The sequence below is a fragment of the Prionailurus bengalensis genome, chromosome B1 (genome assembly GCF_016509475.1).
Source record: "Prionailurus bengalensis isolate Pbe53 chromosome B1, Fcat_Pben_1.1_paternal_pri, whole genome shotgun sequence".
Lineage (NCBI taxonomy): Eukaryota > Metazoa > Chordata > Mammalia > Carnivora > Felidae > Prionailurus > Prionailurus bengalensis.
The window spans coordinates 73,065,059-73,088,443 of record NC_057344.1 but is presented as its reverse complement, the minus strand read 5'-3'; the positions used below and the strand labels follow the sequence as shown (position 1 = coordinate 73,088,443).

Below are 23,385 nucleotides of genomic sequence, written 5' to 3'. Positions count from 1 at the left end.
GAATGTGATGAAAGGATTATTTTTCTTTTTTCACTTCATAAATTTTTTTCCGTATGATTTACTTAGTAGTAGACTTAAGATTTTTAACTTCTTGTATTGCAGTGCATCTAAGATATCTGGGATTTTTCTGCTCTTTTTCCAGTCATCTACTTTTTATTTATATTCCAGCGTTTTTAAAAATCTCACCTCTCTGATTTTTAAAAATCTTTGTACTTTTATTTCCTTTTACTTATTTTTATTTATTGTAGTTTATGTGCAAATAAGGAGTTACTACATTAGTCAACATGACTTGGGAGAGAGATAGACAAACTCTTCCGTTAATTCTCTAAAGCCTCTGAAAATGGATTGTTGATGTCAACCACTCTTTAATTTGAATTGGTAAATGAGGGAATTATTTCATTACCTTGAGATTTCAGGTAATTTTTTTTTCAGCTTCTTTAATTTGATATTTTATATTGAGAGTTTTTCTATGACAAGAAAAATTCTGTAGTCCACTCCCAAATATCTATATTTAGATATGGGGTATGAATAAACCAAAACTAAATAATCCAAGTATAATTGGCTTATTTATTTATATTTATCCTGAGATGCTGTTTAAATGTATAGTTCATCAGTTCAGGGAATTTATGTATCCTATTATAAAACTCAATAGGAAAAGTTGGAAACTTACCCTCAGCTCAGCTTCTTATTGGGGAGGGATGGCATTGTTTCATATTGATGGAATGCATGGACTTAAGTAGAATATTTATCTTCCCTCTGTCTTTTCTTTTTTCTTTCTTTTTTTTTTTTAACTGGTAATGGATGACTTATTCCCTTTAATCTTACCTCATTCTATGAAAGATATGGGTTATTAAAAGTATGTAAAATACAAAAGGATTCAAATTTTAAATTGAAAGAATTGAAGCAACGGGGAATTATGAATAGGAAAATAAAGCCAAGCAAAACTAAACAATTTATTGTTTAGGGATGTATGAATATGTGACAAAACCAAAGAGAAAAGCAAGGGAATGATTAACACTTAAAAAATAGGATCATGAAAAAAATTAGGGTCAAGATTACTTTCAGGGTTAGAAGGAGAAATTGGAAATGATGCAAGAGAGACTTCTAAGTTACTGATAATTTTCTGTTTGTAAGCCTGGGTGGTGAGTACATGTTTTTATTTTTTAAATAATGTGACCTGTACATTTATATATTACACCTTTTTCTGTTTCTATAACATTATTTAATAATTAAGTAAATAAGCTGCCAAAGAATGAAAGTTAGCTAGTCAGCCAAGAGGAAGAACTTGAATTATTTTGTCAAAACTAGAATGAGTCATTATACTATAGAGATTCTCAAATTAGTGTAATTCAGGGTAATAAAGTTGTGTAGTTTCTAGACCATATATTTTTATTCTGCTCAGACTGTATCTGAAATGTTTTCTTTTGGGCCCCAGAGTTTAATTAAACCTTGACAACTATGGAGGACCTGGAAACTCTGTAATGTGAAGTAGGACAGTGAACAACTAAAGAATTTGGGGCTATTTAGACTGTAAATACTAATATTTATAGGGGAAATATGATTGCTGTCTTTAAATGTTTGAAGAGCTGGTACATGGAAGAAAGACTTTAATATGAAGCTCCACAGGTTAGAATTAAATCTAATAGAGGAAAGTTTCAGGGAGGCAGATTATGATTTAATATAACCCAGAACTGTGTAAGTTTTTAAAGGACTAAAAACTCTGTATCACTCAGTTAAAAAAGAAAAAAATTAATGTTTATTTTAAATGTTTACATTGCTAAATGTATGGGGAAAGGTAAGATTCTTTACTAGACTATTTTAACTCAGAATTATCTTCCTTAATAGTGCCTGGAGTATATTAGCTTGCTGTTTTGAAGTCCTCTGAAAAATGTACTTTTTGAAACTTTGACTTAAAGTTTTGGCATTCTTATTCTTAAATGAATAACCCTTTTGTTTATTATTATTCACTCTTTTAGGCTTTCTTTTCTCATACTTGGTTTATTAACTGTTAATCCTCGTTAATATGTATGTTCATTAGCTAAATACTGAACACTGCTTTTATAAAGCCCTGAGGATTTGTAGTGAATCAGACCCAGTTGCTGCCTGCCTTCATAGGGTTTACATTCCATTGAGAGAGATACTCAGTTACAGTTCTGGTAAACATTGTGAAGAGGTACAGGGTGTATGAGAAGATGTAGTTGGATGACCTGACCTAATCTGAGATGAGAGAATCAGCTAATAGTATATTGCATTTAGAAAGAATTTCAGCAAAATAAAATTCACTACTTTAAGTTTTGTATAGCATATAGGCTTCATAGACTAAAAGAGCATGGCATTTGGAGCCAGATTTCCTGAGTCCATATCCCAGCTTCATTACTTATTTGGAAAAAGTTATTTTAACCTCTTTGTTCTTCAGTTTCCTCATCTATAAAATGGGAGTGTTAACAGTTTTTATCTCGAAGGGTAATTGTATGTATTAAATGAATTAAAATTTTAAAAGGCCCATTATAGTGCCTTTTGTATATTAAAATGTGCCACATAAGTACTGAAAAATAATATTTATTCAGAAAACAAATCCAACAGTTTCCAATCACTTATGATAATAAATATTATTAGTAATAGTAAGAATAGTTAAGATTCTTTGAACACTAACCATAGGTACTATACTAAATGCCTTTATATATTATTCTGATGCCTCTTTTAGGTCAATATTACTTTAATATCTACACCTTTTTAGGTAACAGATGAAGAAACTTGAGTCTTTAGTAGATTAAATAATTTGCCCAGGATCCCTCAGTTAGCTAAGAGGCTGTTCTTTGTAACTTCACATGATTCTAGTGAAAAACTGACCTTAGTCTAATGTTAAGCATATGATAACAGACTGAATTTGTAGGATCTTTTCGGCCAATTATGCTTGTAAAAGTTAAAATGAATGAGATGGGTCTTTGGTCCATGCTTTACTTCCTTTTCAGAGACCATTTTATCTTATCAGCCCTTCAAGCCGGTTTATTAGACCACTTGAGTGTAGTGCGGACCTCAGAAATCTCTCAAGCCTAAATGAATCATTCTAAATTACAAAGATCTTATAAACACACCTTGTTTACAAGCTAACTTTGGGATTTTTAAGCTTACTTTAGGGTAAGCATTGACAATCAGTAGTATATGTTGTATCAAGGTGGTGGATGATAAAATTTTTTTTTTTTTTTCCATCTATCAGATGCTAGACAGAATTTCAAATAGGCGGAGTTTGTTTCTATCTATTTCATGGTCCCCTTGTTGCTTGGTACTCTCATTTTGTTCTCTGATTATATTCAAAACATCTAAATACATGATTCATCCATATAATTTTTCACTCCACTTATATTTAACTGTGTTTTTTCATTGTTATTTCCTTGCTTAGGAACCTACCAATGGCTTGCTGTTGTGGTACCATCAGGTCCTCTGAACTCCACATTCTCTTTTTCGGAATGTTCTAATGTTTTTCCCCATCTTACCTAACCATAGACAAATACCCTTTGTTTTGATCATCTGAATTTGCCATGCTTATTGGTACTTCCAGGCTTTTCCTAGTGTCGTTCACTCTGCTTAGAATATTCTTCTACTTGCTTTCATTTACTTAACCTCTTACATTAAGCTTTTCTTAGACACAGTAACTGAGAATTGGTACTTCTTGTTCTTCATAATATTACTCAACAATTCAGTAATTTTTATATTACTATTTACTGTTATAAAATTTTTGATCCATCAGGATTGTAAAGCCAAGGGACTTTGTACATAAGTTTTTTTTAAATTTGTTATTATTTTTCCTGCATTTAATATTTAGCATGTCGTGCTTTTCAAATAATTGAAAATGATGTACATGCTGTAAGATTAAAAGGTAATGATTCTTAGGAAAAATAAAGTTTGCCTGTGCTTTGAGCAGAAAGTAAAAAAAGATTGGAAAATAAATGTCTGAGTTGGTAGGTACAGAACAATTACATTATGCATGGTGGTTAACAGGACACTATAGATTTATATTTCAATTAAGTAGAAATAATCAGTATCTAGTTTTTAAAATGCTGATTAAATGAGTATTTCAAAACAGTGAAACCCTTAATATATAGGCTGAGTCATGTGGGTTATTTTATGTTAAAGATGTATATATTTTATTTATATGTATAAATGAAATTTGTATAGTGGAAGAATAGGAGATTATGATTGTAGTAATATAGAATATACTAGATCATATTACATACAATTTTATACTTTTCATTGACCATTTGATAGCCTAAGTTCATTACGCAAGCCACAGTTATATTTAGTGCCATCTATAGCATTTGTTAAGCCTCTACAAATGGAAAATAATTGGCAGTAGCTTATTGTATGTTATTTCTAAACTTGAGGTTATAATAGCTTGCATTTCTTCTTCATTCTTCTACACAGGTACAGACTAAGAAGATGGAGTTCTTTCAGTTTATTTTTCTAAAGGCAGGAAAAGCCCTGAAAATTGAGGTTGCTAACATAGATGCCTTATTTGGAATATACTGGAATCCTGTGCATTTAGTTATTTTCTGTTTTGAAAAGAAATGGCAGTATGCCATATCTGAGAGTCTGAAAAACAGTTCTTCATTTTGCATACCAGTTACTATAAAATTTATGTAGAATTCTTTTTCAAACTGATAACCAGTAAAATCTTCTTCAGAGATACACAGTATGCTCATATGATTAGTCTTAAGTGACTTTTAAAACTTCATCACATGTTTATAGAACAATTCGTATCTACAGTGTTAGGTCTTTGTGGATACAATGAAAATCAATACCTCAATTAGCAAGAGTTTTACTAGTTTATCTTTTCTGGCCTTTATTCCTACATAACAGAAGACTAAAAATAATGTATCTAATGATTGCAGTTTTATAGAAAACAAGATCCTGTCTGTGAACTTTGAGCTTTAATGTATCCCATTGACTTTCTGACATGCTTTTTTGTTTCCGTAGTTTTTCCTTGTGTCTTGATTACTGAATAATCCCTTAGCTAAATAATCACTTGTGTTATATAGCTGAAAGTAAAAAAAAAAAAAAAAAAAAAGGAAAAAAAGAAAAAAATTCTTCTGAGGTAATTTCTTGGAATATATTTATTAACAGTCATACTTTTTCAAGGGAATGATGCTAACAAATGGCAAATTGAAGTACTAGCAGTAACCTTGTATTGACATTTACTTGAGATTCTGCTGATGGTTTTTACTTTTACTTTGAGGATTATCATCATCTTTTCTGTATATTAACAGAAATGTAATTGTCTTAGATTTACAGTTTAAATCCCAGCATTTTTCCTGTTAAATTTAACTAAAGATTAACAAAAAATTAATTGTAAAACTACAAGTGGTAGTATGTGAAAGCCATATGGAGGGAAGTCTGAGTCCATATTTAGTAATAATTTCAATTAGCACCTCTACTGAAAATCACCATTATAGTTTTTAAATTACTCTGAATCATTTTTTTTTAATTTTTTTTCAACATTTATTTATTTTTTGGGACAGAGAGAGACAGAGCATGAACGGGGGAGGGGCAGACAGAGAGGGAGACACAGAATCAGAAACAGGCTTCAGGCTCTGAGCCATCAGCCCAGAGCCTGACGCGGGGCTCGAACTCCCGGACCGCGAGATCGTGACCTGGCTGAAGTCGGACGCTTAACCGACTGCGCCACCCAGGCGCCCCTGAATCATTTTTATTTTATCTTGACCATACTTGTATTATAATCGGTGGTATTATTTTTTAATTGTAACTATAAATGATCAATTTCTCATATATGTATATCACTATATACACAAATGGTAACTGTTGTGATTTCCCTCCTTTTTTAACTTTATAAATTATTACATTATGTACAAACAGAAAAGTCCACAAATTGTGACTGTGAGCTTTGTGATTTACCACAGAGGGACCATGTCTGTTTAACTACCAGATGAAGACATAAAATATCAACACCCCAAAAGGCTCCTTTTTTGTAGCCCCACCCACACATTACCTTCTCTCTTCCCAAAGGAAACCATCCTTCTCTCTTCTGTGTTTTTGAAATTTATACAACATTTTACATACTTTTTGTCTGGCTTCTTTCAACATTATGAATAAAGATTGGTCCATGTTGTGGCAGTACTGTTCATTCACTCTCACGGATTCCAGTATTCCATCAAAATGTTAGGATTTATTTGCTATTTCTTTTTTTTAATGTTTATTTATTTTTGAGATAAAGAAAGACAGAGCATGACCAGGGAGAGGCAGAGAGAGGGAGACACAGAATCCAAAGCAGGCTCCAGACTGTGATCTGTCAGCACAGAGCCTGACATGGGGCTTGAACTCACAAACTGTGAGATCATGACCTGAGCTGAAGTCAGATGCTTAACCAACTGAGCCACCCAGGTGCTATTTCTTTTGTTGGTAGAAGTTTGAGGTGCTTTCTTTCAGTTTGGGCTATTTGAATAACGATGCTGTGAAGATTGTTTTGTTTTGTTTACAATTTTTTACATGTTTATTTTAGAGAGAGTGCAAGCAGGGGAGGGGCAGAGAGAGAGGGGGACAGAGGTTCTGAAGCAGGCTCTGTGCTGAGAGCAGAGAGCCTGATGTTGATGTCGGGGTCAAACTCAAGAACGGTGAGGTCATGACCTGAGCCGAAGTCAGATGCTTAACTGACTGAGCCACCCAGGTGCCCTTGTGAAGATTCTTGCATACGTTCCTGTTGAATACTTCGGAGTAAAAGTGGGTCATATTTTTAAAACTTTAGTACATAATGCCAGCTTTTCAAAGTGATTGTATAAATTTACATTTCACAAGCAGTATATGGGGTTTCGGTTGTCCCACATTCTTGCCAACACTTGGTCTTTTAGTTTTTGAAAATTTTGAACATTCTGGTTAGTATATATTACTATCTCATTGAGATTATAACTTTTATATCACTGTTTACTAATAATATTGAACATCTTTTAATAAGATAATAGGGCATTAAGGTATCCTCTTGATGAAAATGTCTTATTTTAAGTCTCTTTTCTCTGTATTATATTGGGTTGTTTGTTTTTTTCTTTATTAAGATACAAGCCCTTGTCGGATACATATTTTACAAATACCTTTGACATTGGTGGCCTGAGCTAGGAGAGAGAAAAGCCATTTTCACTCAGTTTTGGTTCCCTGCCTGAGGTGCTGACCCAGTTTGTTGTCAGAAGAGTCGGTCAGAATATACAGATCCTATAGGGTTGTGTCATCCTCTCTTAGTCATTTTTACTAATTCTAGTTAGCCCTAGCTTGCTTTTATAACTTCCATGGCTTTGCCTGATCTACTTATTTTTTCTCATCAAGACATTGCAGCATTTTAGCCAGGCAGTACTTAACTCATTGTTAGGAAAATCAAGATGTGGCTAAAGGTCAGAGGCTCAATAGCAAGCTGGGTTGTAGCAGTGATGTCAGTCCATTGATTAGAGAGTGAATGATGGAAAAAACAAATTCTTACTGATCAGACAAACATGATCTGCTAAAGACACGTGCTTTTGTAGAACTTACTATCTGGTGTTTTTCTGGGAAAAAACTATAAGTGCTTTATTTGAAACAAAATATGCTGCATTTGAAAATAAATACCTTCTTCTGTGTGGCTTGCCTTTCTACTCTATTCATGGTATATACTTTGAAAAATACAGAAGTTCTTACTGTTAGTATGTTCAATTTATCAATCTTTTATTATTATTTTTTATTTATTTATTTATTTAAAAAAATTTTTTTTTTCAACGTTTATTTATTTTTGGGACAGAGAGAGACAGAGCATGAACAGAGCATGAACAGAGGGGCAGAGAGAGAGGGAGACACAGAATCGGAAACAGGCTCCAGGCTCTGAGCCATCAGCCCAGAGTCTGACGCGGGGCTCAAACTCACGGACCGCGAGATCGTGACCTGGCTGAAGTCGGACGCTTAACCGACTGCGCCACCCAGGCGCCCCAATTTATCAATCTTTTAAACTTAGTAGTTTCTTTCCTGCTTGAGAAAACTTTGCTTACCTCAAATTCATGAGATATTTTAGAATTTTTTTTTTAATTTTTAATGTTTATTTACTTTTGAGAGAGGGACAGAGTGTGAGCGGGGAAGGGGCAGAGAAAGGGAGACACAGGGTCCAAAGCAGGCTCCAGGCTCCGAGCTGTCAGCACAGAGCCCAACACGGGGCTCGAACTCACGAACCGTGAGATCATGACCTGAGCTGAAGTCAGATGCTCAACCGACTGAGCCACCCAGGTGCCCCTTAGAAATTTTTTATCCTTTAAATTTAGTGTGAAGTATGTGTTCAAGTTTTATTTTGCCTTCATATGTATAATCATTTACACAGCACTATTTATTGAAAAGACTACTCTTTTCCTGTTGCTTTGCAATGCCATCATTAGTGTAAATCAAGTATGTTATGTATATGTATGTGTATGTACACTCATGCACACCTATCTACACATACATGCCTTATTCTGGATTCTTTATTCCATTGATCTAATTTAATTTACTACATTGTTTTGGTTACATTACTGTGAAAAGTCTTAATATTTGGTATAGAGAGTATCTTTATCCTTTCTTTTCCCCTCAGTTACCTTGGCTCTTCTCAGCCCTTATATTTCCATATGAACTTTACAATTAGATTGTAAATTTATACACAGTTTATACCAAAAAGAAGTCTTACTGGGACTCTGGTTAAAATTTAATTGCTTCTATATAGATCAATTTGCAAAAAAATGACATTTTATAGTATTGGAACTTCTGATCCATGAACATGATAGATCTCTCCATTTATTTAGGCTTTCTTTAATTTCTCCAAACATTCAATAATTTACCATGTAAATTTCTCCTACATCTTTTATTAGATTTATTTGTAGGTATTTAATGTTTTCCAATGCCATTGTAAAAGGTGCTTTTTAATTTTGATTTCTGATTGTTCCTGTTTGTATAAATACAATTCATTTTTTTATGTATTGAATAAAACTATTTGATTCTAATGGTTTGATCCTACATTATTTAAAATTTTCTACCTACACAGTCATGTCAGTTGCAAATGATGAACTTTTTCCTTCCTTTCTATCCTTAAACTTCTCTTTTTTCTCTTGCCTTATTGCACTGGCTAGAACCGCTTGTCCAGCATTGAATACAAATGATGATAGAAGGTATCCTTTTAAACTTTCAATATTTCTTCATTAAGGTATGATGTTTATTGTAGTAGCTTTTATTTTATTATTATTTTTATTAAAATTTTTTTTGATGTTTATTTTTGAGAAAGAGAGACAGAACATGAGTGGGGGAGGGGCATAGAGAGAGGGAGACCTGGAATCCAAAACGGGCTCCAGGCTCTGGACTCAACACAAGCCCTGTGGGGTTTGGACTGGCGAACTAGGAGATCATGACCTGAGCTGAACTGAGCTTGGACACATAGCTGACTGAGCCACCCAGGCGCCCCTGTTGTAGCCTTTATTAATAGAAACCCTTTGTTACATTAAGGACATTTCCTTCTATTCCTAGTTTGTTAAGAGTTCTTTTATCAAGGATGAGTTGTGTGATGAATTTTATCAAATGCTTTTTTGCATCTACTTAATTACATTATTTTTATCTCTTATTCATTTAATGTAGTGAATTGCATGGATGTTTCAATGTAACATCAACCCTGTATTTCTGAAAAGATGCAGTTTGGTAATCCTACATTGTCCTTTTAATGTACTGCGAAATTTCATTTTTGATATTTAGGATTTTTACATCTGTGTTCATTAGTGAGATTGGCCCAGACCTTTCCTCCTAAAAATAGGAAGTTTTTTTTCTCTTCGATCTTAGTTTAGAGTTTTCAGCCTTTCTGTTATTGCAATATAGGTATATTCAGGCTACAAATTTCCCTCATAAAGTATGGTTATAGCTACATCAGTTATATTTTGCTGCATCTTATTTTTATAATTTAAAAAAAATTTTTTTTAATGTTTATTTTTGAGACAGAGAGAGACAGAGCATGAATGGGGGAGGGTCAGAGAGAGAGGGAGACACAGAATCGGAAGCAGGCTCCAGGCTCTGAGCTGTCAGCCCAGAGCCCGACGCGGGGCTCGAACTCACAGACCGTGAGATCATGACCTGAGCTGAAGTCGGACGCTTAACCGACTGAGCCACCCAGGTGCCCCTATAATTTTTTTCAAAATATTTTGTTTTGATTTCTTCTTGAAATTGGGTATAAAATTCTAAATACATGGAATTTTTGTAGTTACATATATATGTATGTAAACTCCAACATCCACTCTTAACTTATTGAAATCTAATACTAATTAATGCTTTTACCACATTCTAGACAAGGTAAGAATCTTCATATTTCTTCTTTCAGTTTGTATAGTGTCTTGGTATTTCCATATGTTTTAAATTTGTATATTTTAACCACTGCATACCTAATTATAATTGCTTTTTGTTAATATACATTTGTATTCATTTACCACTTACATATTTATCATTTCCTTTACTCTTCATTTCCTGTTAAATCTCTAAACTTCTACTATGATTGTTTCTTTATATTCTGCCCAAAGAACATTCATTATATTTCCTTTGGTGTGGATATGCTTATGACAGATTATCTCAGTTTTATTTACCTGAATATGTCTGTGATTTACGTACCTTTTCATTTGTGTAAATTGTTATGTGCTGTCAAACTGTATATACGGGTACGGGTATTATATGTACATATATATATATATATATGTATGTATGTACATATATATATATACTTTTTTTTTTAAAATCAGTTATTTCCTTTAGCCCTTTGAAGTTATAATTCCACTCACTGTCTTCTGGCTTCCATGGTTTCTGTTGAGAAGCCAGTGGTAATTTACTTACTGCTCCTTTTAACCATAAACCCTATCCCTGGGAAAGTTTTAATATTTTCTCTTTGTGATTTTTGGAAGTGTCATGGTGATGGACTTACATATTGTTTTCTTGGTCTTTATCTTAACTGAGACCCTTCACCACTTCTGAAATCTGTAGATTAATGTTAATTATTTGTTTTAGAAAGTTCCAAGTTAATCTGTTTTCAAATACTGCTTTTGTCTCATTTTTTCTTCCTTTTTATAATCGTATTCCAATTACACCTATGTTAGACCTCTTTAGTGTATCCCATGTATGTATTCTACATTTTTCATTGTTTTGTATGGTTAGTCTGTGTATTTTCTTCAGACCTTTTGTTTGGTTCATGAATTCTTTTTTTTTTTTTTTTTTGTAATCTGTGTCTAACATGCCGATAAAACCATTTATTTGGATTTATTTCTCAGTTCTAGAATTTCATTTGACTCTTTATGCTTTGTATTTTTTCTTCAAAATTTTCAGTCTTTTATTTCCTTTAGCATGTTAGGCATAGTTATTAATATTCAGTTCTGAAAACTTTATCTAAATTCCCTGTAGATCAGTTACAGTTAACTGTTGTTTCTGTTTGGTTTTAGGTCACATTGTTTTATCTTTGTATGACTGGTTATTTTTGATTGAATGTCAGATATTGTATATGAAAAATATAGAGGTAATTTGAAAGCTAGCATGTTGTTACATTTACTCAGAGGAGATTTATTTTGCTTCAGAAAGATGGCCAAGGGACTGGCAATCCCAGATTGCCTTAATCCAGGCAGGAATTGGGAAGAATTGAAGTTGAATTTAGTCTCTTTAAAAGTTGGTCTACTTCTAGTTCAGTTTTATTCAGATTCCAGGCATGCCTTATCACTAGCTCCGCAGCTCTAATTTTGCGCTTTTAAAAGGCACGGAAATTTGTCTGTCTCCTGTTATCTTCCCTTGTCTGTCAGATCCCTCTTGAGTTGGTCAGTCCTTCTAGGGGAAACACACCTCCAAAAGATGTGTAAACCACTTTGGGTTTCCTTCTAATCCAAGATTATGGTCCCATAATTCTTCACTGTCTTTCTTGGTCCTTCTCAGTGCTTTCAGATGGATATTTTTGCTTTTAATAATTACCTACATTTTCTAATTCTCACCAGGAGGGTTGATTGAAGTTATCTAATTTCATCATATAAAAATCAAGAAAATACTGTGAATTTTTTTTCTGCTGAGTACTCTTTAAGATGGCTATTTAAAAATCTGTCATTCTGTGTGGATCATCGAACATTTTCATTTGTTCATACTTTTTTGCACAGTATCTTAGCATGGAGTTGGATGTACATCCCTACCAGAAAACTTTAAGGGATATAAAGAGGTAACCACTAACATGTATGAATGTCCAAAGTTGTACTATACAGATATGGTTACATTAGGCTTCAAGTAGATAAAGTTTAGCTGTTAATAACATTTTTTTAAGCTTAGTATTATTTTGGCCATCTATATCTTTTTAAGACCGAAGGAAAGGATTTTGATATTTTTCACATTTGTTTAGGTTCTTTGGCTATCTACTTACCAGAAGTTAGGCAGTCTTATTTGTTTTTAGTCCTTTATTTTATTAGTAGAGTAGTATTTCTTGGAAAAACCAACTAATAAGGACTTAATTTGTATAGGAAGATTTTTTTTTTTTTGGTAATGTATTAACTCAGACTTTTTGTTTAGAATACCTTTCTCTTTGTTCATCTTTGCAGAAATTCAGAAATTATTTGTCACTTGTTTCTTTTGTTCTCTAATTTTATTTTCCTATTTACTGATCAGAAGGTTTTTAACTAAAGTTATCAAGGATTCCATGCACTTCCAAGATTAGGGATAACTAAAGACTCCATTCTTTTCTGTCTTCACTGCTTACAGACAGGGAACACAGTCTCTTCAGCCTGGACCTATATAGAAGAATTTGGAGAAAATAAACAGGTAAGAAAAAGTCTTTAGGAATGTTAAGTGATATATTTAGTTTTCAGAAAGTCAGTTACAAGTTATTCTTATGGTTATAAGAAGATATATTTTAAATTGTCGAATGAAAGCTTGTGAAATATTTTGATTATGATAACTTTATTTAATTGTAGATTCATTAAGCAGAGTTTTAAAAAGTTAAACTAGTTTCCATATTTCAGGTCTTCTTAAAGCTTATAAACATACTAGTGTAACATTTTGAACCACCAAACACGATAAACAGTATTTTAATGTAGATGTAGTGGGAGTGAATGTCATATGTAGATTATTCAGCATTTCTCAAACTTCTCTGAAGAATTTTTATCTATATTTTTGAACTAATAAAACCAAAATTATTTTTGATACCATTTAGAATAAAAGTTATGTTTACTAGGATTCACTCTTTAGTTTTTCCAACCTTCTATTGAGAAGGAGAAGTTTTAGTAGGTTGTTAAAGGTGGTTTATAGTTTGAATAATGACTACCATTCAGACCATTCAGACTCCTTTTCACATGTTGAGGCAAAAAGAATGTTGTTCCCTGAGCAGAATCCATGTACTAGTTCTGTGTTTTTGAGTAAGGTATTTCATCTTTCTGTGCCTTAATTTCCTGGTTGTTAAAGAAGAAAATAATAGTACTTATTGTAAGGCTATTATAAAGATTAAGGTAGTGCTGATGTTGTAGAGTTATTTTTGGCACTTAGTAAGTACTCAAGTATAACTTCCTAATAGAATTCACACTTCAGGTATAAGGAAATCTATTTATTATGCTTGAGGCATATAACTTTATTTTTATAGATCTTAACATATAAATTCAAGTATGTGTTGCTATTCTCAGAAATACCTCTTCTTAAAAGTTTTTGTAGTTCAAATTTTGAATGATGAGGACTAATTTTACTGATAGAAATGAAACTTGAAAAGAATTGCTATCTTTCCTAAGGCTTTTTTTCTTCTCTTTACTTTTGCCTAGATAGTTTTTCTAGGGAACTGCAGTTTTTGAGCCATACTGAAGCCTAGATAAACTGTAGCTCAGATCATAATTTTCTGTTTTACCAGTTCCTTTTCTGTTAATCTTTTCCAAATGGTTTAGAAATTGTCATTAAAAGGAATTTGACATAATCTATTAAACAGAGGTAGCAAACTGGAAGCTCCAGATATGGTTTGGTCTCCTTCGTTTTTTGCAAGGAAAGCAGCTTGGTTTAATTTCAGTACAAATAGCTAGACTCCTATTTTACATTTGGTCCTCTTTGAGTTCTCTGTTTGTTTGTTACATTTTAGCCCCTGAGGGCATTTGAATTTGTGATCACTGTGTTTAACATAGTTCAAGAATTTTTCTGTTTTGCTTTCAGTGTTTTCCTATCACATATTGGCCCCATTAAAAGTTCTTCCCAAAGTGATTTGCAAAGTTGTTCAGTGAAATGACTTTCTAAGGTCAGACAAATTTGGGAAAAACTGTGTACTATATACTGCCCTTGGAAAAATCATAATGCTTATTAGCATGTTGAAAATCATTGTGGTAGCAATCTGTGTAAGTGTTAAATCCATTTTGACTAAATTTTTTTCAAGATTTTATTTGGCTAAGGGATTCTTATTTTGAAGTCCTTGAATTGTATGGGGATATAGGTTATGAAACCCTGAAACTAACTCAAAGAAATGCTTGGGTTTTGTTTATAACCTTATTGAGGTATAATTTACATACAATAAAATGCACATTTAAAGTGTACACTTTGGTCAGTTTTGATTTATGTCTACATCTGTAAAATGATATCATAATCAAGAAACAAACATTTCTGACATCCCTAATGTAACGTTACTCCTTCGGCCTTCTTTCCCAGGTGACCGGATTGCTGGCACTGTAGTTTAAGTTACAATCTTTAGATAATTTGGAATGAAACAGTTTTAATTCTTAAAAATAAAATTACAGATATCTGAAAATTATGTAAATTGTAATGTGCTGTCAAAAGTTTCACAGTAAGAATTTGAAACCCAAATTATTCTTTCAAAATTATATGGAAAAGCAACCTTGTGAATTAAAAAAAAAATTACTTGGGTTAAAAACAAAAGCAGATGATTTTTACCCTACCCCAAAACTGAATCTGAGAAATATAATTACTCTAGTAAAAACAGAGAACTAACATACTTTATAAGAAAGGAGTTAGAGATAATAACTTTCATTCTTATCTAGCTGCCATTACTAAGATTAGCATTCTCAAAGCCTCCTAAATATCCTCTTAAAACAGAAGAACTGACCTAAGTTACTCTGTGAGCCTAGTCTTTCTTAGAAAAAAACATTGGTCACTTCATGTTTCCTCTTGCTCTTTGCTGTCAGTCGCCTATAGCAAAAATTAAGTAGAGGATAAAAATAGGGTTTTTTGGTCAGAATTTAATTGTAATAAGGAAAGTAAATAGAGGTAAAAATGCCAGTAAATTTGATAATAACTGTTGTATTGATAATATTAATAACTCATGTATTAGCCAAAAGTATTACTTAAAAATTTCTAGTTAATGACTTTTAAGTATGTCATAGGCTACAAGTTGTTTAATAATTAGCAATTTTGAAAATTCCTTCCTCTGCGTCATAGTTAGCTCTTGATATTTTTTACTAGGATGGAGAGTACAAAATAATGATAAATGTTACTTACATTATAATACAGTATTTAAAATCTCTGTTTGAACCCAGTCATGTTTTTGTGCTGCGGTATGTACAATCCTGTTAAAAAAACGCTTTGGCAGCTAGAGTACAGTGAAAGAAAGTAACTGAGTCATTTCAGTTATGGCTGTTTGAATGTTAGAAATTGAAATAATAAAATGGTGACGTGAGGAAATTTTTAAAGACATTTTAATAAAGATCCCAAAGAAATCTAAAGAAGTGATTCAAATATGTATTAAAGGTAGGGATATGTGTTAAAGGCATGGGAAATGCATTTTATAGATCAAAGTAATCGGGTGGTTCATTCTCATTCATTGCTTTTGGGAGGGTAAATTAGTATAGCTTTCTTGGAAAACAGTTTGGCAGTACCTAAAAAAGTTAAACATAAAATTTTATGTTTATGTTTAAAAGTTAAACATAAAATCAACAGTTTGGCAGTACCTAAAAAAGTTAAACATAAAATTTTATGTTTATGTTTAAAAGTTAAACATAAAATCAACAGTTTGGCAGTACCTAAAAAAGTTAAACATAAAATTTTATGTTTATGTTTAAAAGTTAAACCTTTTAACTTAAACCTTAAAAGGTGCCCCTGGGTAGTTCAGTCAGTTGAGCTCCCAACTCTTGATTTTGGCTCAGGCCATGATCTCATGGTGGTGAGGTTGAGCCCCACGTCGGGCTCTGTGCTGACAGTGCAGAGCCTTCTTGGGAATTTTGCTCTCCCTCTCTCTCTGTCCCTGTCCCTGTTCCTGTGTGCACACTGTGCTCTCTCTCTCTCTTTCTCTCTCTCTCTCACACACTCAAAATAAATAAATAAACATTGGAAAAATTACCATATGACCCAGCATATCCCATTTCTAGTTATTTACTCCAGAGAATGGAAAACATGTGTCCATACAAAATTTTGTACACATTATTCCTTAGCAGCATTATTCATAACAGCCAACAGGTAGAAACAAAGTAAATGTCCGTTGACTGATGGGATAAACAAAATGTGGTATGTTCACGCAAGAGATATAAAAATGAATGAAGTTCTCATATATACTACAACATGGATGAACCTTGAAAACGTTATGTGAAGAAGTCAGTTAAAAAAAGATGACATGAATTGTATGATCCCATTTATATCAAAAATCCAGAATAGGCAAATCAATAGAAACAGAAAAATTAGTGGTTGCTAGGCCTGGGGGAGAGATTGGGGGGGCGGGTGACTGCTAATAGGTACAGTTTTTGTTTAAGGTGATGAAAATCACCTTAAGGTGAGAAAGGATAGTGGTGTTCGTTGCACAACTTCGTGAATGTTTTAAAAAACACTGAATTGTACACCTAAAAAGGGTACATCAGAAAGAGGGAGTGGATGTGAAGGTAGAACTTAAATAGTTAACAAGGAGAAGAAAAAAACAATTATGAGGAATATACTTATTAACGGAAAATTGAAGAGTGTGGTCAGAAACGAACTAAAAGAAAAAGCCAAAATAAGTATATAAGAAGACACTTTCATTGAACACAACTTAAGGTCTCTATTAAGGAATTCCTCCCTCTTTATATGAAGCAGAAAAGCAGAGAATCCATGGTGTTTGCTCAAGATGTGTAAGACAATCAAAAACAAAAAAACTAGACACAAATGGAGTAAAGCAGTTTACGTCCATTGCATAGATTTTCACTGAGAAACGTATTGGTGGTATTCATCTCTTGTGTCGGACAGAGAAATGTAGTAGACCAACTTACATCGCTTACAAAAGTGGGATTGACAAGTAGGTGGCGAATGTGTTGCCAGTCTCTGCACTTGCTCCCCTGTCAGTGGCACAACAGTTACTAACTATTCACTTTCCTGCTCATTCTAGACTCAGCTTCCAAATCATTTGGAATTTGGGATCCTTTTAGCCATACTACTTGATTAGAATTGGCACGTAAGGTTAAGCCTATATGCTAGTCTTTATATAGATCAAAGTTATTCTGTGAAAATGTTTATATTCATTCAAGATATAAATACAGAATTCTAGAGGATTTGATCAAAATGCTATCTCTATATTAGAGCAAGTTATTCTCACACATTTTTTTCTTTTGTAAAAGGGCCTTTTCTTGAAATGAAATTATTAGATAACATGTAGCATATAAAACAAGGGAATGCAGAGCTGTGTGGGTTGAAATACAAGTGTTAGGCTGGGCAGGTGCAAGCTGCAGCCAGGTAGCTTAGCGCACCATCTACTATATTTCTGTTCCCCTAGCCATGACAACCTCTTGATATACTTTCCTCAAGATTGCCAGAGTGAAAAAGTTTGGTCAAGTAGAATAGTTTCCTAGGAATTAGGAGGCCTAATTTTTAACTTGTTTTTCTTCAACACTGGGAATATTGAACAGTCACTTAATCAACCGTCTTTTGTCTGTGTCATTTTTCAGTGAAAAGAGGTGGTTGGAATTAGAGGCTACTGAGGACTCAACCAATCCCTGGTTTATGATTTTGAATTAGAGAATTTGATTAGTTAAAAACTTTATTAATAATAATCAACAATAGAAAGTCAAACCAATAAAAATGAACAAAAGGCTTGGATACATATCTTACTAAAGAACATATTCAAATGGGCACTGAATACATTAGTCACAAGGGAAATCCAAATTAAAACCAAAATGAGATACCATTTCACATTACTGGAATAGTTCTGATTAAAAACTCTAGCAATAAATACCAAATGTTGGTGAAGATGTGGGGCAGCCCGAGCTCTCATAGTTTACTGGTGTGAATGTAAAATGGTCACACCATGGAGAATGGTGCAGCAGTATCTATTTGCCCTATGATCCAATAATTTTAATCCCAGTTATTTACCCAAAATAAATGAAAACATACATCCACAAAAAGAATTGTGGAAGAATGCTCATAGTAGCTTTATTCATAATAGAGTTTAGAAACAGCTCAAATATTTATCTGTCAACAGGTAAATGGATAAAAAACATGGCATATACATACAACAATACTGATGAACAATAAAAAAGGAATAAACTACTGACATACATGACATACATGGATGAATCTTAGAAATTATATTGAGAGAAAGAAGCTGGACATAAAAAGAACTTAAAAAATACATTTTATGTGAAGTTTAAGGATAGGCAAATCTAAGGTATAGTGAGAAATCAGAAAGTGGTTGCCTCCAACAGAAGGGCTATTGATTGAAAGGGAGCACAGGGAGCTTCTGGATTGGTGGATATGTGTTAGATCTTGTTTTAGGTATTGTTTGCATAAGTTTATACAATTATCAAAACTCATTGAAATGAACACATAGGATGTATGCATTTTATTGTATGTAAATTATACCTTAATTTAAAAAGAATATTAAGACAGTTGAGTAATTCTGAGTGTAAAACTCGTATCATTCCCTTCAGAAAGGGAAAGGGGAGTGTAGATCCCAGTCTGAGGCAGAAACAGTGGGATTGAAGAGCTAAGGATGTTCATTGGGAAACAAAACCAGGGATGGGCAAGTTAAGTATGTGGTAGGAATTTTGACTCACTTATTAATTTGTTATTTTATAAAAGTCAGTGATTCTTTCTGATTTTTATTTTCTGTGATATATATTGTGTGTTAGAGCTAAGGAAAACATGACTTATCTAAGTTTATGTCACTAGTTACTATTTGATAATGTGTTTTCTAATCACCCAGATGTGTTTTTCTGAATATGTTTAGATTCTTATATTGCAATAAAATTTATTTTTGAAATGCTTGTAAAATCTTAACAAACATTGAAGCTTTCATTCCTTAAGCTTTGTAGTATCAGGGGGAAATTTTTTTTCCTTGGTTTATCCTATATGAATAAAGTCTTCAAAATCAACATTTAATTTTGTACTTTAGTCTCTTTAGAAATGTGAGAAGACCACAGCTGATTAGTGTGTTTTTACCTAGGAGACCATTAGGAATGCCCATTTTCAGACCTAAGTACTATGCCAGTAGCCAATTGCCTGGCTGTCTTCTTTGTGAAATGATTTCCTGAAGATACCTCTTTTATTTATATTTCAGTGAATAGGCTGCATTAACTGTTGAATGGATGTCAGCCCCAAGTGAAAGTAATTTCTCTGAAAACTACATTTTCCCTGAGAAGTCTAACAGTTAAAAGATCTGTTTTTCTAACTTATATTGTCTGTGGCTGCATTGTTAAAAATTGAAAGAGCTAGTTGTATTGTAGATACACGGCTAATAAGGAATTGACTATATTTGTGTAATAATCTTTAGGAGGAGAGAATCAGAACTTTTTTTTTAAGCAATTGAGTTATAGGAGCATTAAGGTTTCTGTCAATACTAAATACCATACCCTTCAGGCAAAGTGGATCCTTTAAGAGAAGAAAAATAATTCTGTGATACCTACTTATCCTACTTTGGATATTAGAAAAGCAAATGGTATCAGAGTAATTCTTTATCCAATTTCAAAATGCTGAAAGTATTTTGAACTGGATATTTTTAATGTATTTTTCTTCTCAGAACAGACTGCTTTTATTAATTTTATGGGTACCATTAATAAAAAATAAAAAGATTATAAAATTAATAAAGTTAGAGTTTTATGGTGCTAGAAATTAAACCTATCTTAAACTGATTTTTGTTTTTTCCATTTTTTTTCTTAACTAGGTCCTTACTGATGTTGCTTGAGCTTACTCTCCTGCAGTTGGTCTCATTCCTGTTGGCTAAATATTAAGTCCCATGACAACATTCAGTTAATGCTCAGTGTTTTAGGCCTCATCTATAATACCAGGAAAATATAGAAAAAAACCGTATTTGTACATTGGATTACCTTATTCCTTTTCTTTCCTTCCTAGAAACACCATGACTTTTATAAATAATCATTTTATAGTCATTGTCAGACCCTTGGCTTCTACTACCCTAAAGAACATAGTTGAGTTTTTGGAAAGTACAAGATTTACCAATTTGGTCTTTAATATTCATAAACATATATAAACATTATAATTAATGAAGCAGGAAATTATTGGTGCATAAGATGAATGTTTATTGTGGAATAGTAATATTTCAAATATAATTGGTTTTTAAAAAAATAATTCGGTTTTAATTTTTGGGTTTTTCTATACTCTAAGTTGATAATGGTTTCTTGAAGTTAATTTTATAAACATGATTCATTTTATTGTTTTATGGTACAAGTAGGAACTGTAATGTTACATTGGTGTATTGAGTTATACAAACGTTTATATTAGTATTTAAATAATGAAATATTGGTCAGTTAGTTTACACCAAATGTTTTTGCAGTCCAGGGGAGAATGCTTCGTCTGGTTTGATGCCTAATACAGTTTCAAGAAAAAATAAGCAAATATGAATTTGCTGTTTTTTATCTTTTCTCCATGGACTACCCCTTAGCATCAGAACCAAATTTAAAAGGAGCTTCATTGTGGAGCAAGAGAAATCAGAGGTTCTCTTTTTTTTTTTTCTGTGATCAAAAAGACACAAAGCTTATAATTGAAAGATATGTAAGAAAAAGATATCCAAGAACGCATTCTAGTAATATCTCTGAAGCGTTGAGTCAGTGAAAGAAACATAATACTGGCTGATAAAACTATCAGAACTTGCAATGCAGTGAATGCTCAGTCTTTACCAGCAAAATAGTATTAGCAGGATTTCGGATGTTAGGACATTATGTTAAACTGTGATTATAGTTTTAACGCTTTGTCTCTTTGAATTAAATTTGTATCCATAAAGATGTGCAGCATAATTGTTCATGTATTTATTTACAGACTACAATTTCCGTCGCAGCTCAATAAATAGTCTTTCCCCTGTTAGTGCTACCCTCTCTTCTGCGACTCCCAGCGTGCTTCCTTATACTTCAAGGCCTTATTCTTATCCAAGCTATCCCTTGTCACCAACAATATCACTTGCTAATGGCAGCCATGTTGGACAGCGACTATATATCTCCAATCAGGCCTCATTCTTCTGAAGAAGATACTGTAAACATGAGTATGAAAGTTTCTTTGTAAAGCATGCAAACTAAAATACTTTAGTTTCATTTTAGAATCGGGTTTACACATTTGGTTTTAAAATGATAAATATATATTTATTTCAACATAGGAAACATCAACCGTAATTCTGAATAACCTACAGTTCTAGAACTTATAAAAATGCTAAGTTTAAAAAGTTACTCAGTGGTTACCCTTGATAAAGGTATAGCAAACTACTATTCTTTTTAAACTTTTGGGATTTTAAATACTTCTAATTCCTGACTGGGAAATAGAACCCAGTAGTTTAAGTTAAATTTTTGCATAATAATTTTGCTAAATGGCATTTCACAAATATTTAAGCACTTGCAGAGAATGGTTATACTAGATTTGATTACCAAGGATCACTATCTATATTAGAGATTATAAGAATTGTATAACCAGAAGCATCTAACTATTATGTAGAAAGTAATGAAGGGACAAAAGATTAAGATGCAAATTTTATGCAGTACCAAGAAAAAGCAGTATACCATTGTGGTCCTTGAAAACAACTATAAATATTTTAGTTAATTATTTGTTATAGTAATAAATTATAATTTTGCTGTTAATGTAGTTCAGGTTTTTATAGTTATGCTTCTTTTGTTTTTGACATTCACTATATAGTTGTTTGAATAATAAGTGTTAATGGTTTTTTAATGTTGAAATCATGTGTTGTTTAATTTTTGTACTTGAATTCAAATTCTTTGACATTAAATATGTGATGCTTCTCATATGCATGTGTTTTATTTTTGTTTATTAGTAAGCACAAAAAAATTAGCTCTCACAATCACTTTGAGCTTTTCATGGGACCAAAGCAAAGGATGTTGCGTACAGAAGATTGTTAGTTTAGTGAAACACAGTAACCAAAATCGTTTTCGGGAGCCAATAGAAATATTTTGTTGGTAAAACCAGTGAAGTTTCCTTCTTTTACTTAATTAATACTTAATGAATCCGGTAATTTTGAGAGTTTAATGGTTTGGTAAGGTATATTTATAATGAATTTCTTTTCAAAAAAAATTTTTTTAATGTTTATTATTTATCTTAGAGAAAGTGTGGGAGCAGGGGAGGGGCAGAGAGAGAGAGAGACATACAGAATCTGAAGTGGGCTCCAGGCTCCTAGTTGTCAGCACAGATCCCAACGTGGGGCTCAAATCCATGGACCATGACATCATGACCTGAACTAAAGTCAGACACTTAACCAACTGAGTCACCCAGGTGCCCCTATAATGAATTTCTAATGATGGTTTACATAATTGAAAATGAAATAAAAATTTTTCTGGTCTTAGATACCAACTGTTAACTCTGTCGATTAACTCATTCTATAGCTGCAGAGGACATGGAATTTGCATACACAGAATATGAAATAGTTGTAGATAATTTCTTCTACTAGCTTAAAGTTTCTAGCAGAAGTCATATGGAAGGTTGCCTGGGTGGCTCAGTCCGTTAAGCGACCAACTCTTGATTTTGGCTCAGGTCATGATTTCGTGGTTCATGAGTTTGAGGCCCGCTGTTGGGCTCTGTGCCGACAGTGTGGACCCTGCTTGGGATTCTCTGTCTCCTTCTCTCCCTGCCCCTCTCCTGCTCACTCCCTCTCACTCTCTCAAATAAGTAAACATTTAAAAAAAATAAAGAGGTTATGTGGAGAGTAAATTACAGTTGACCCTTGAACAGCACAGATTTGAACTGGGCAGATTCACTTACACAAGGATTTTTTATACAGTACAGTACTGTAAATGTATTTTCTCTTACGATTTTTTTCTTTCCTCTAGCTTACTTTAGTGTAAGAATATAGTGTATAATACATGTAATACATGTGTGTTAGTAGACTTTATATTACTGGTAAGGCTTCAGATAACAGTAGGCTCTTAGTTAAGTTTTGAGGGAGTCAAAGCTTATATGTGGAGTTTCAACTATGTGTGTGTTGGGGGGGGGGTGGTTGGCACTCCTAACCTCCCATGTTTTTCA

The 23,385-nt window shown here is 32.9% G+C and overlaps 1 protein-coding gene across 4 annotated transcripts in view; it reads left to right on the top strand.

Annotated features, from left to right (window-relative positions):
• The window catches only part of RBM46 (RNA binding motif protein 46), a 50,715-nt gene extending 28,566 nt beyond the window's left edge, over positions 1–22,149 (top strand). For 2 of the 4 annotated variants that reach the window (XM_043566911.1, XM_043566919.1), the window contains exon 5: positions 21,184–22,149. In XM_043566911.1, the coding sequence (XP_043422846.1) occupies positions 21,184–21,383 (200 nt within the window). In that variant the 3' untranslated portion in view covers positions 21,384–22,149. Of the gene's footprint in view, positions 1–9,116; positions 9,296–12,735; positions 12,796–20,071 lie in introns of those variants that run through there. The other 2 variants (XM_043566925.1, XM_043566930.1) reach the window with 2 other exon arrangements.
• Positions 22,150–23,385: the final 1,236 nt, after the last annotated feature.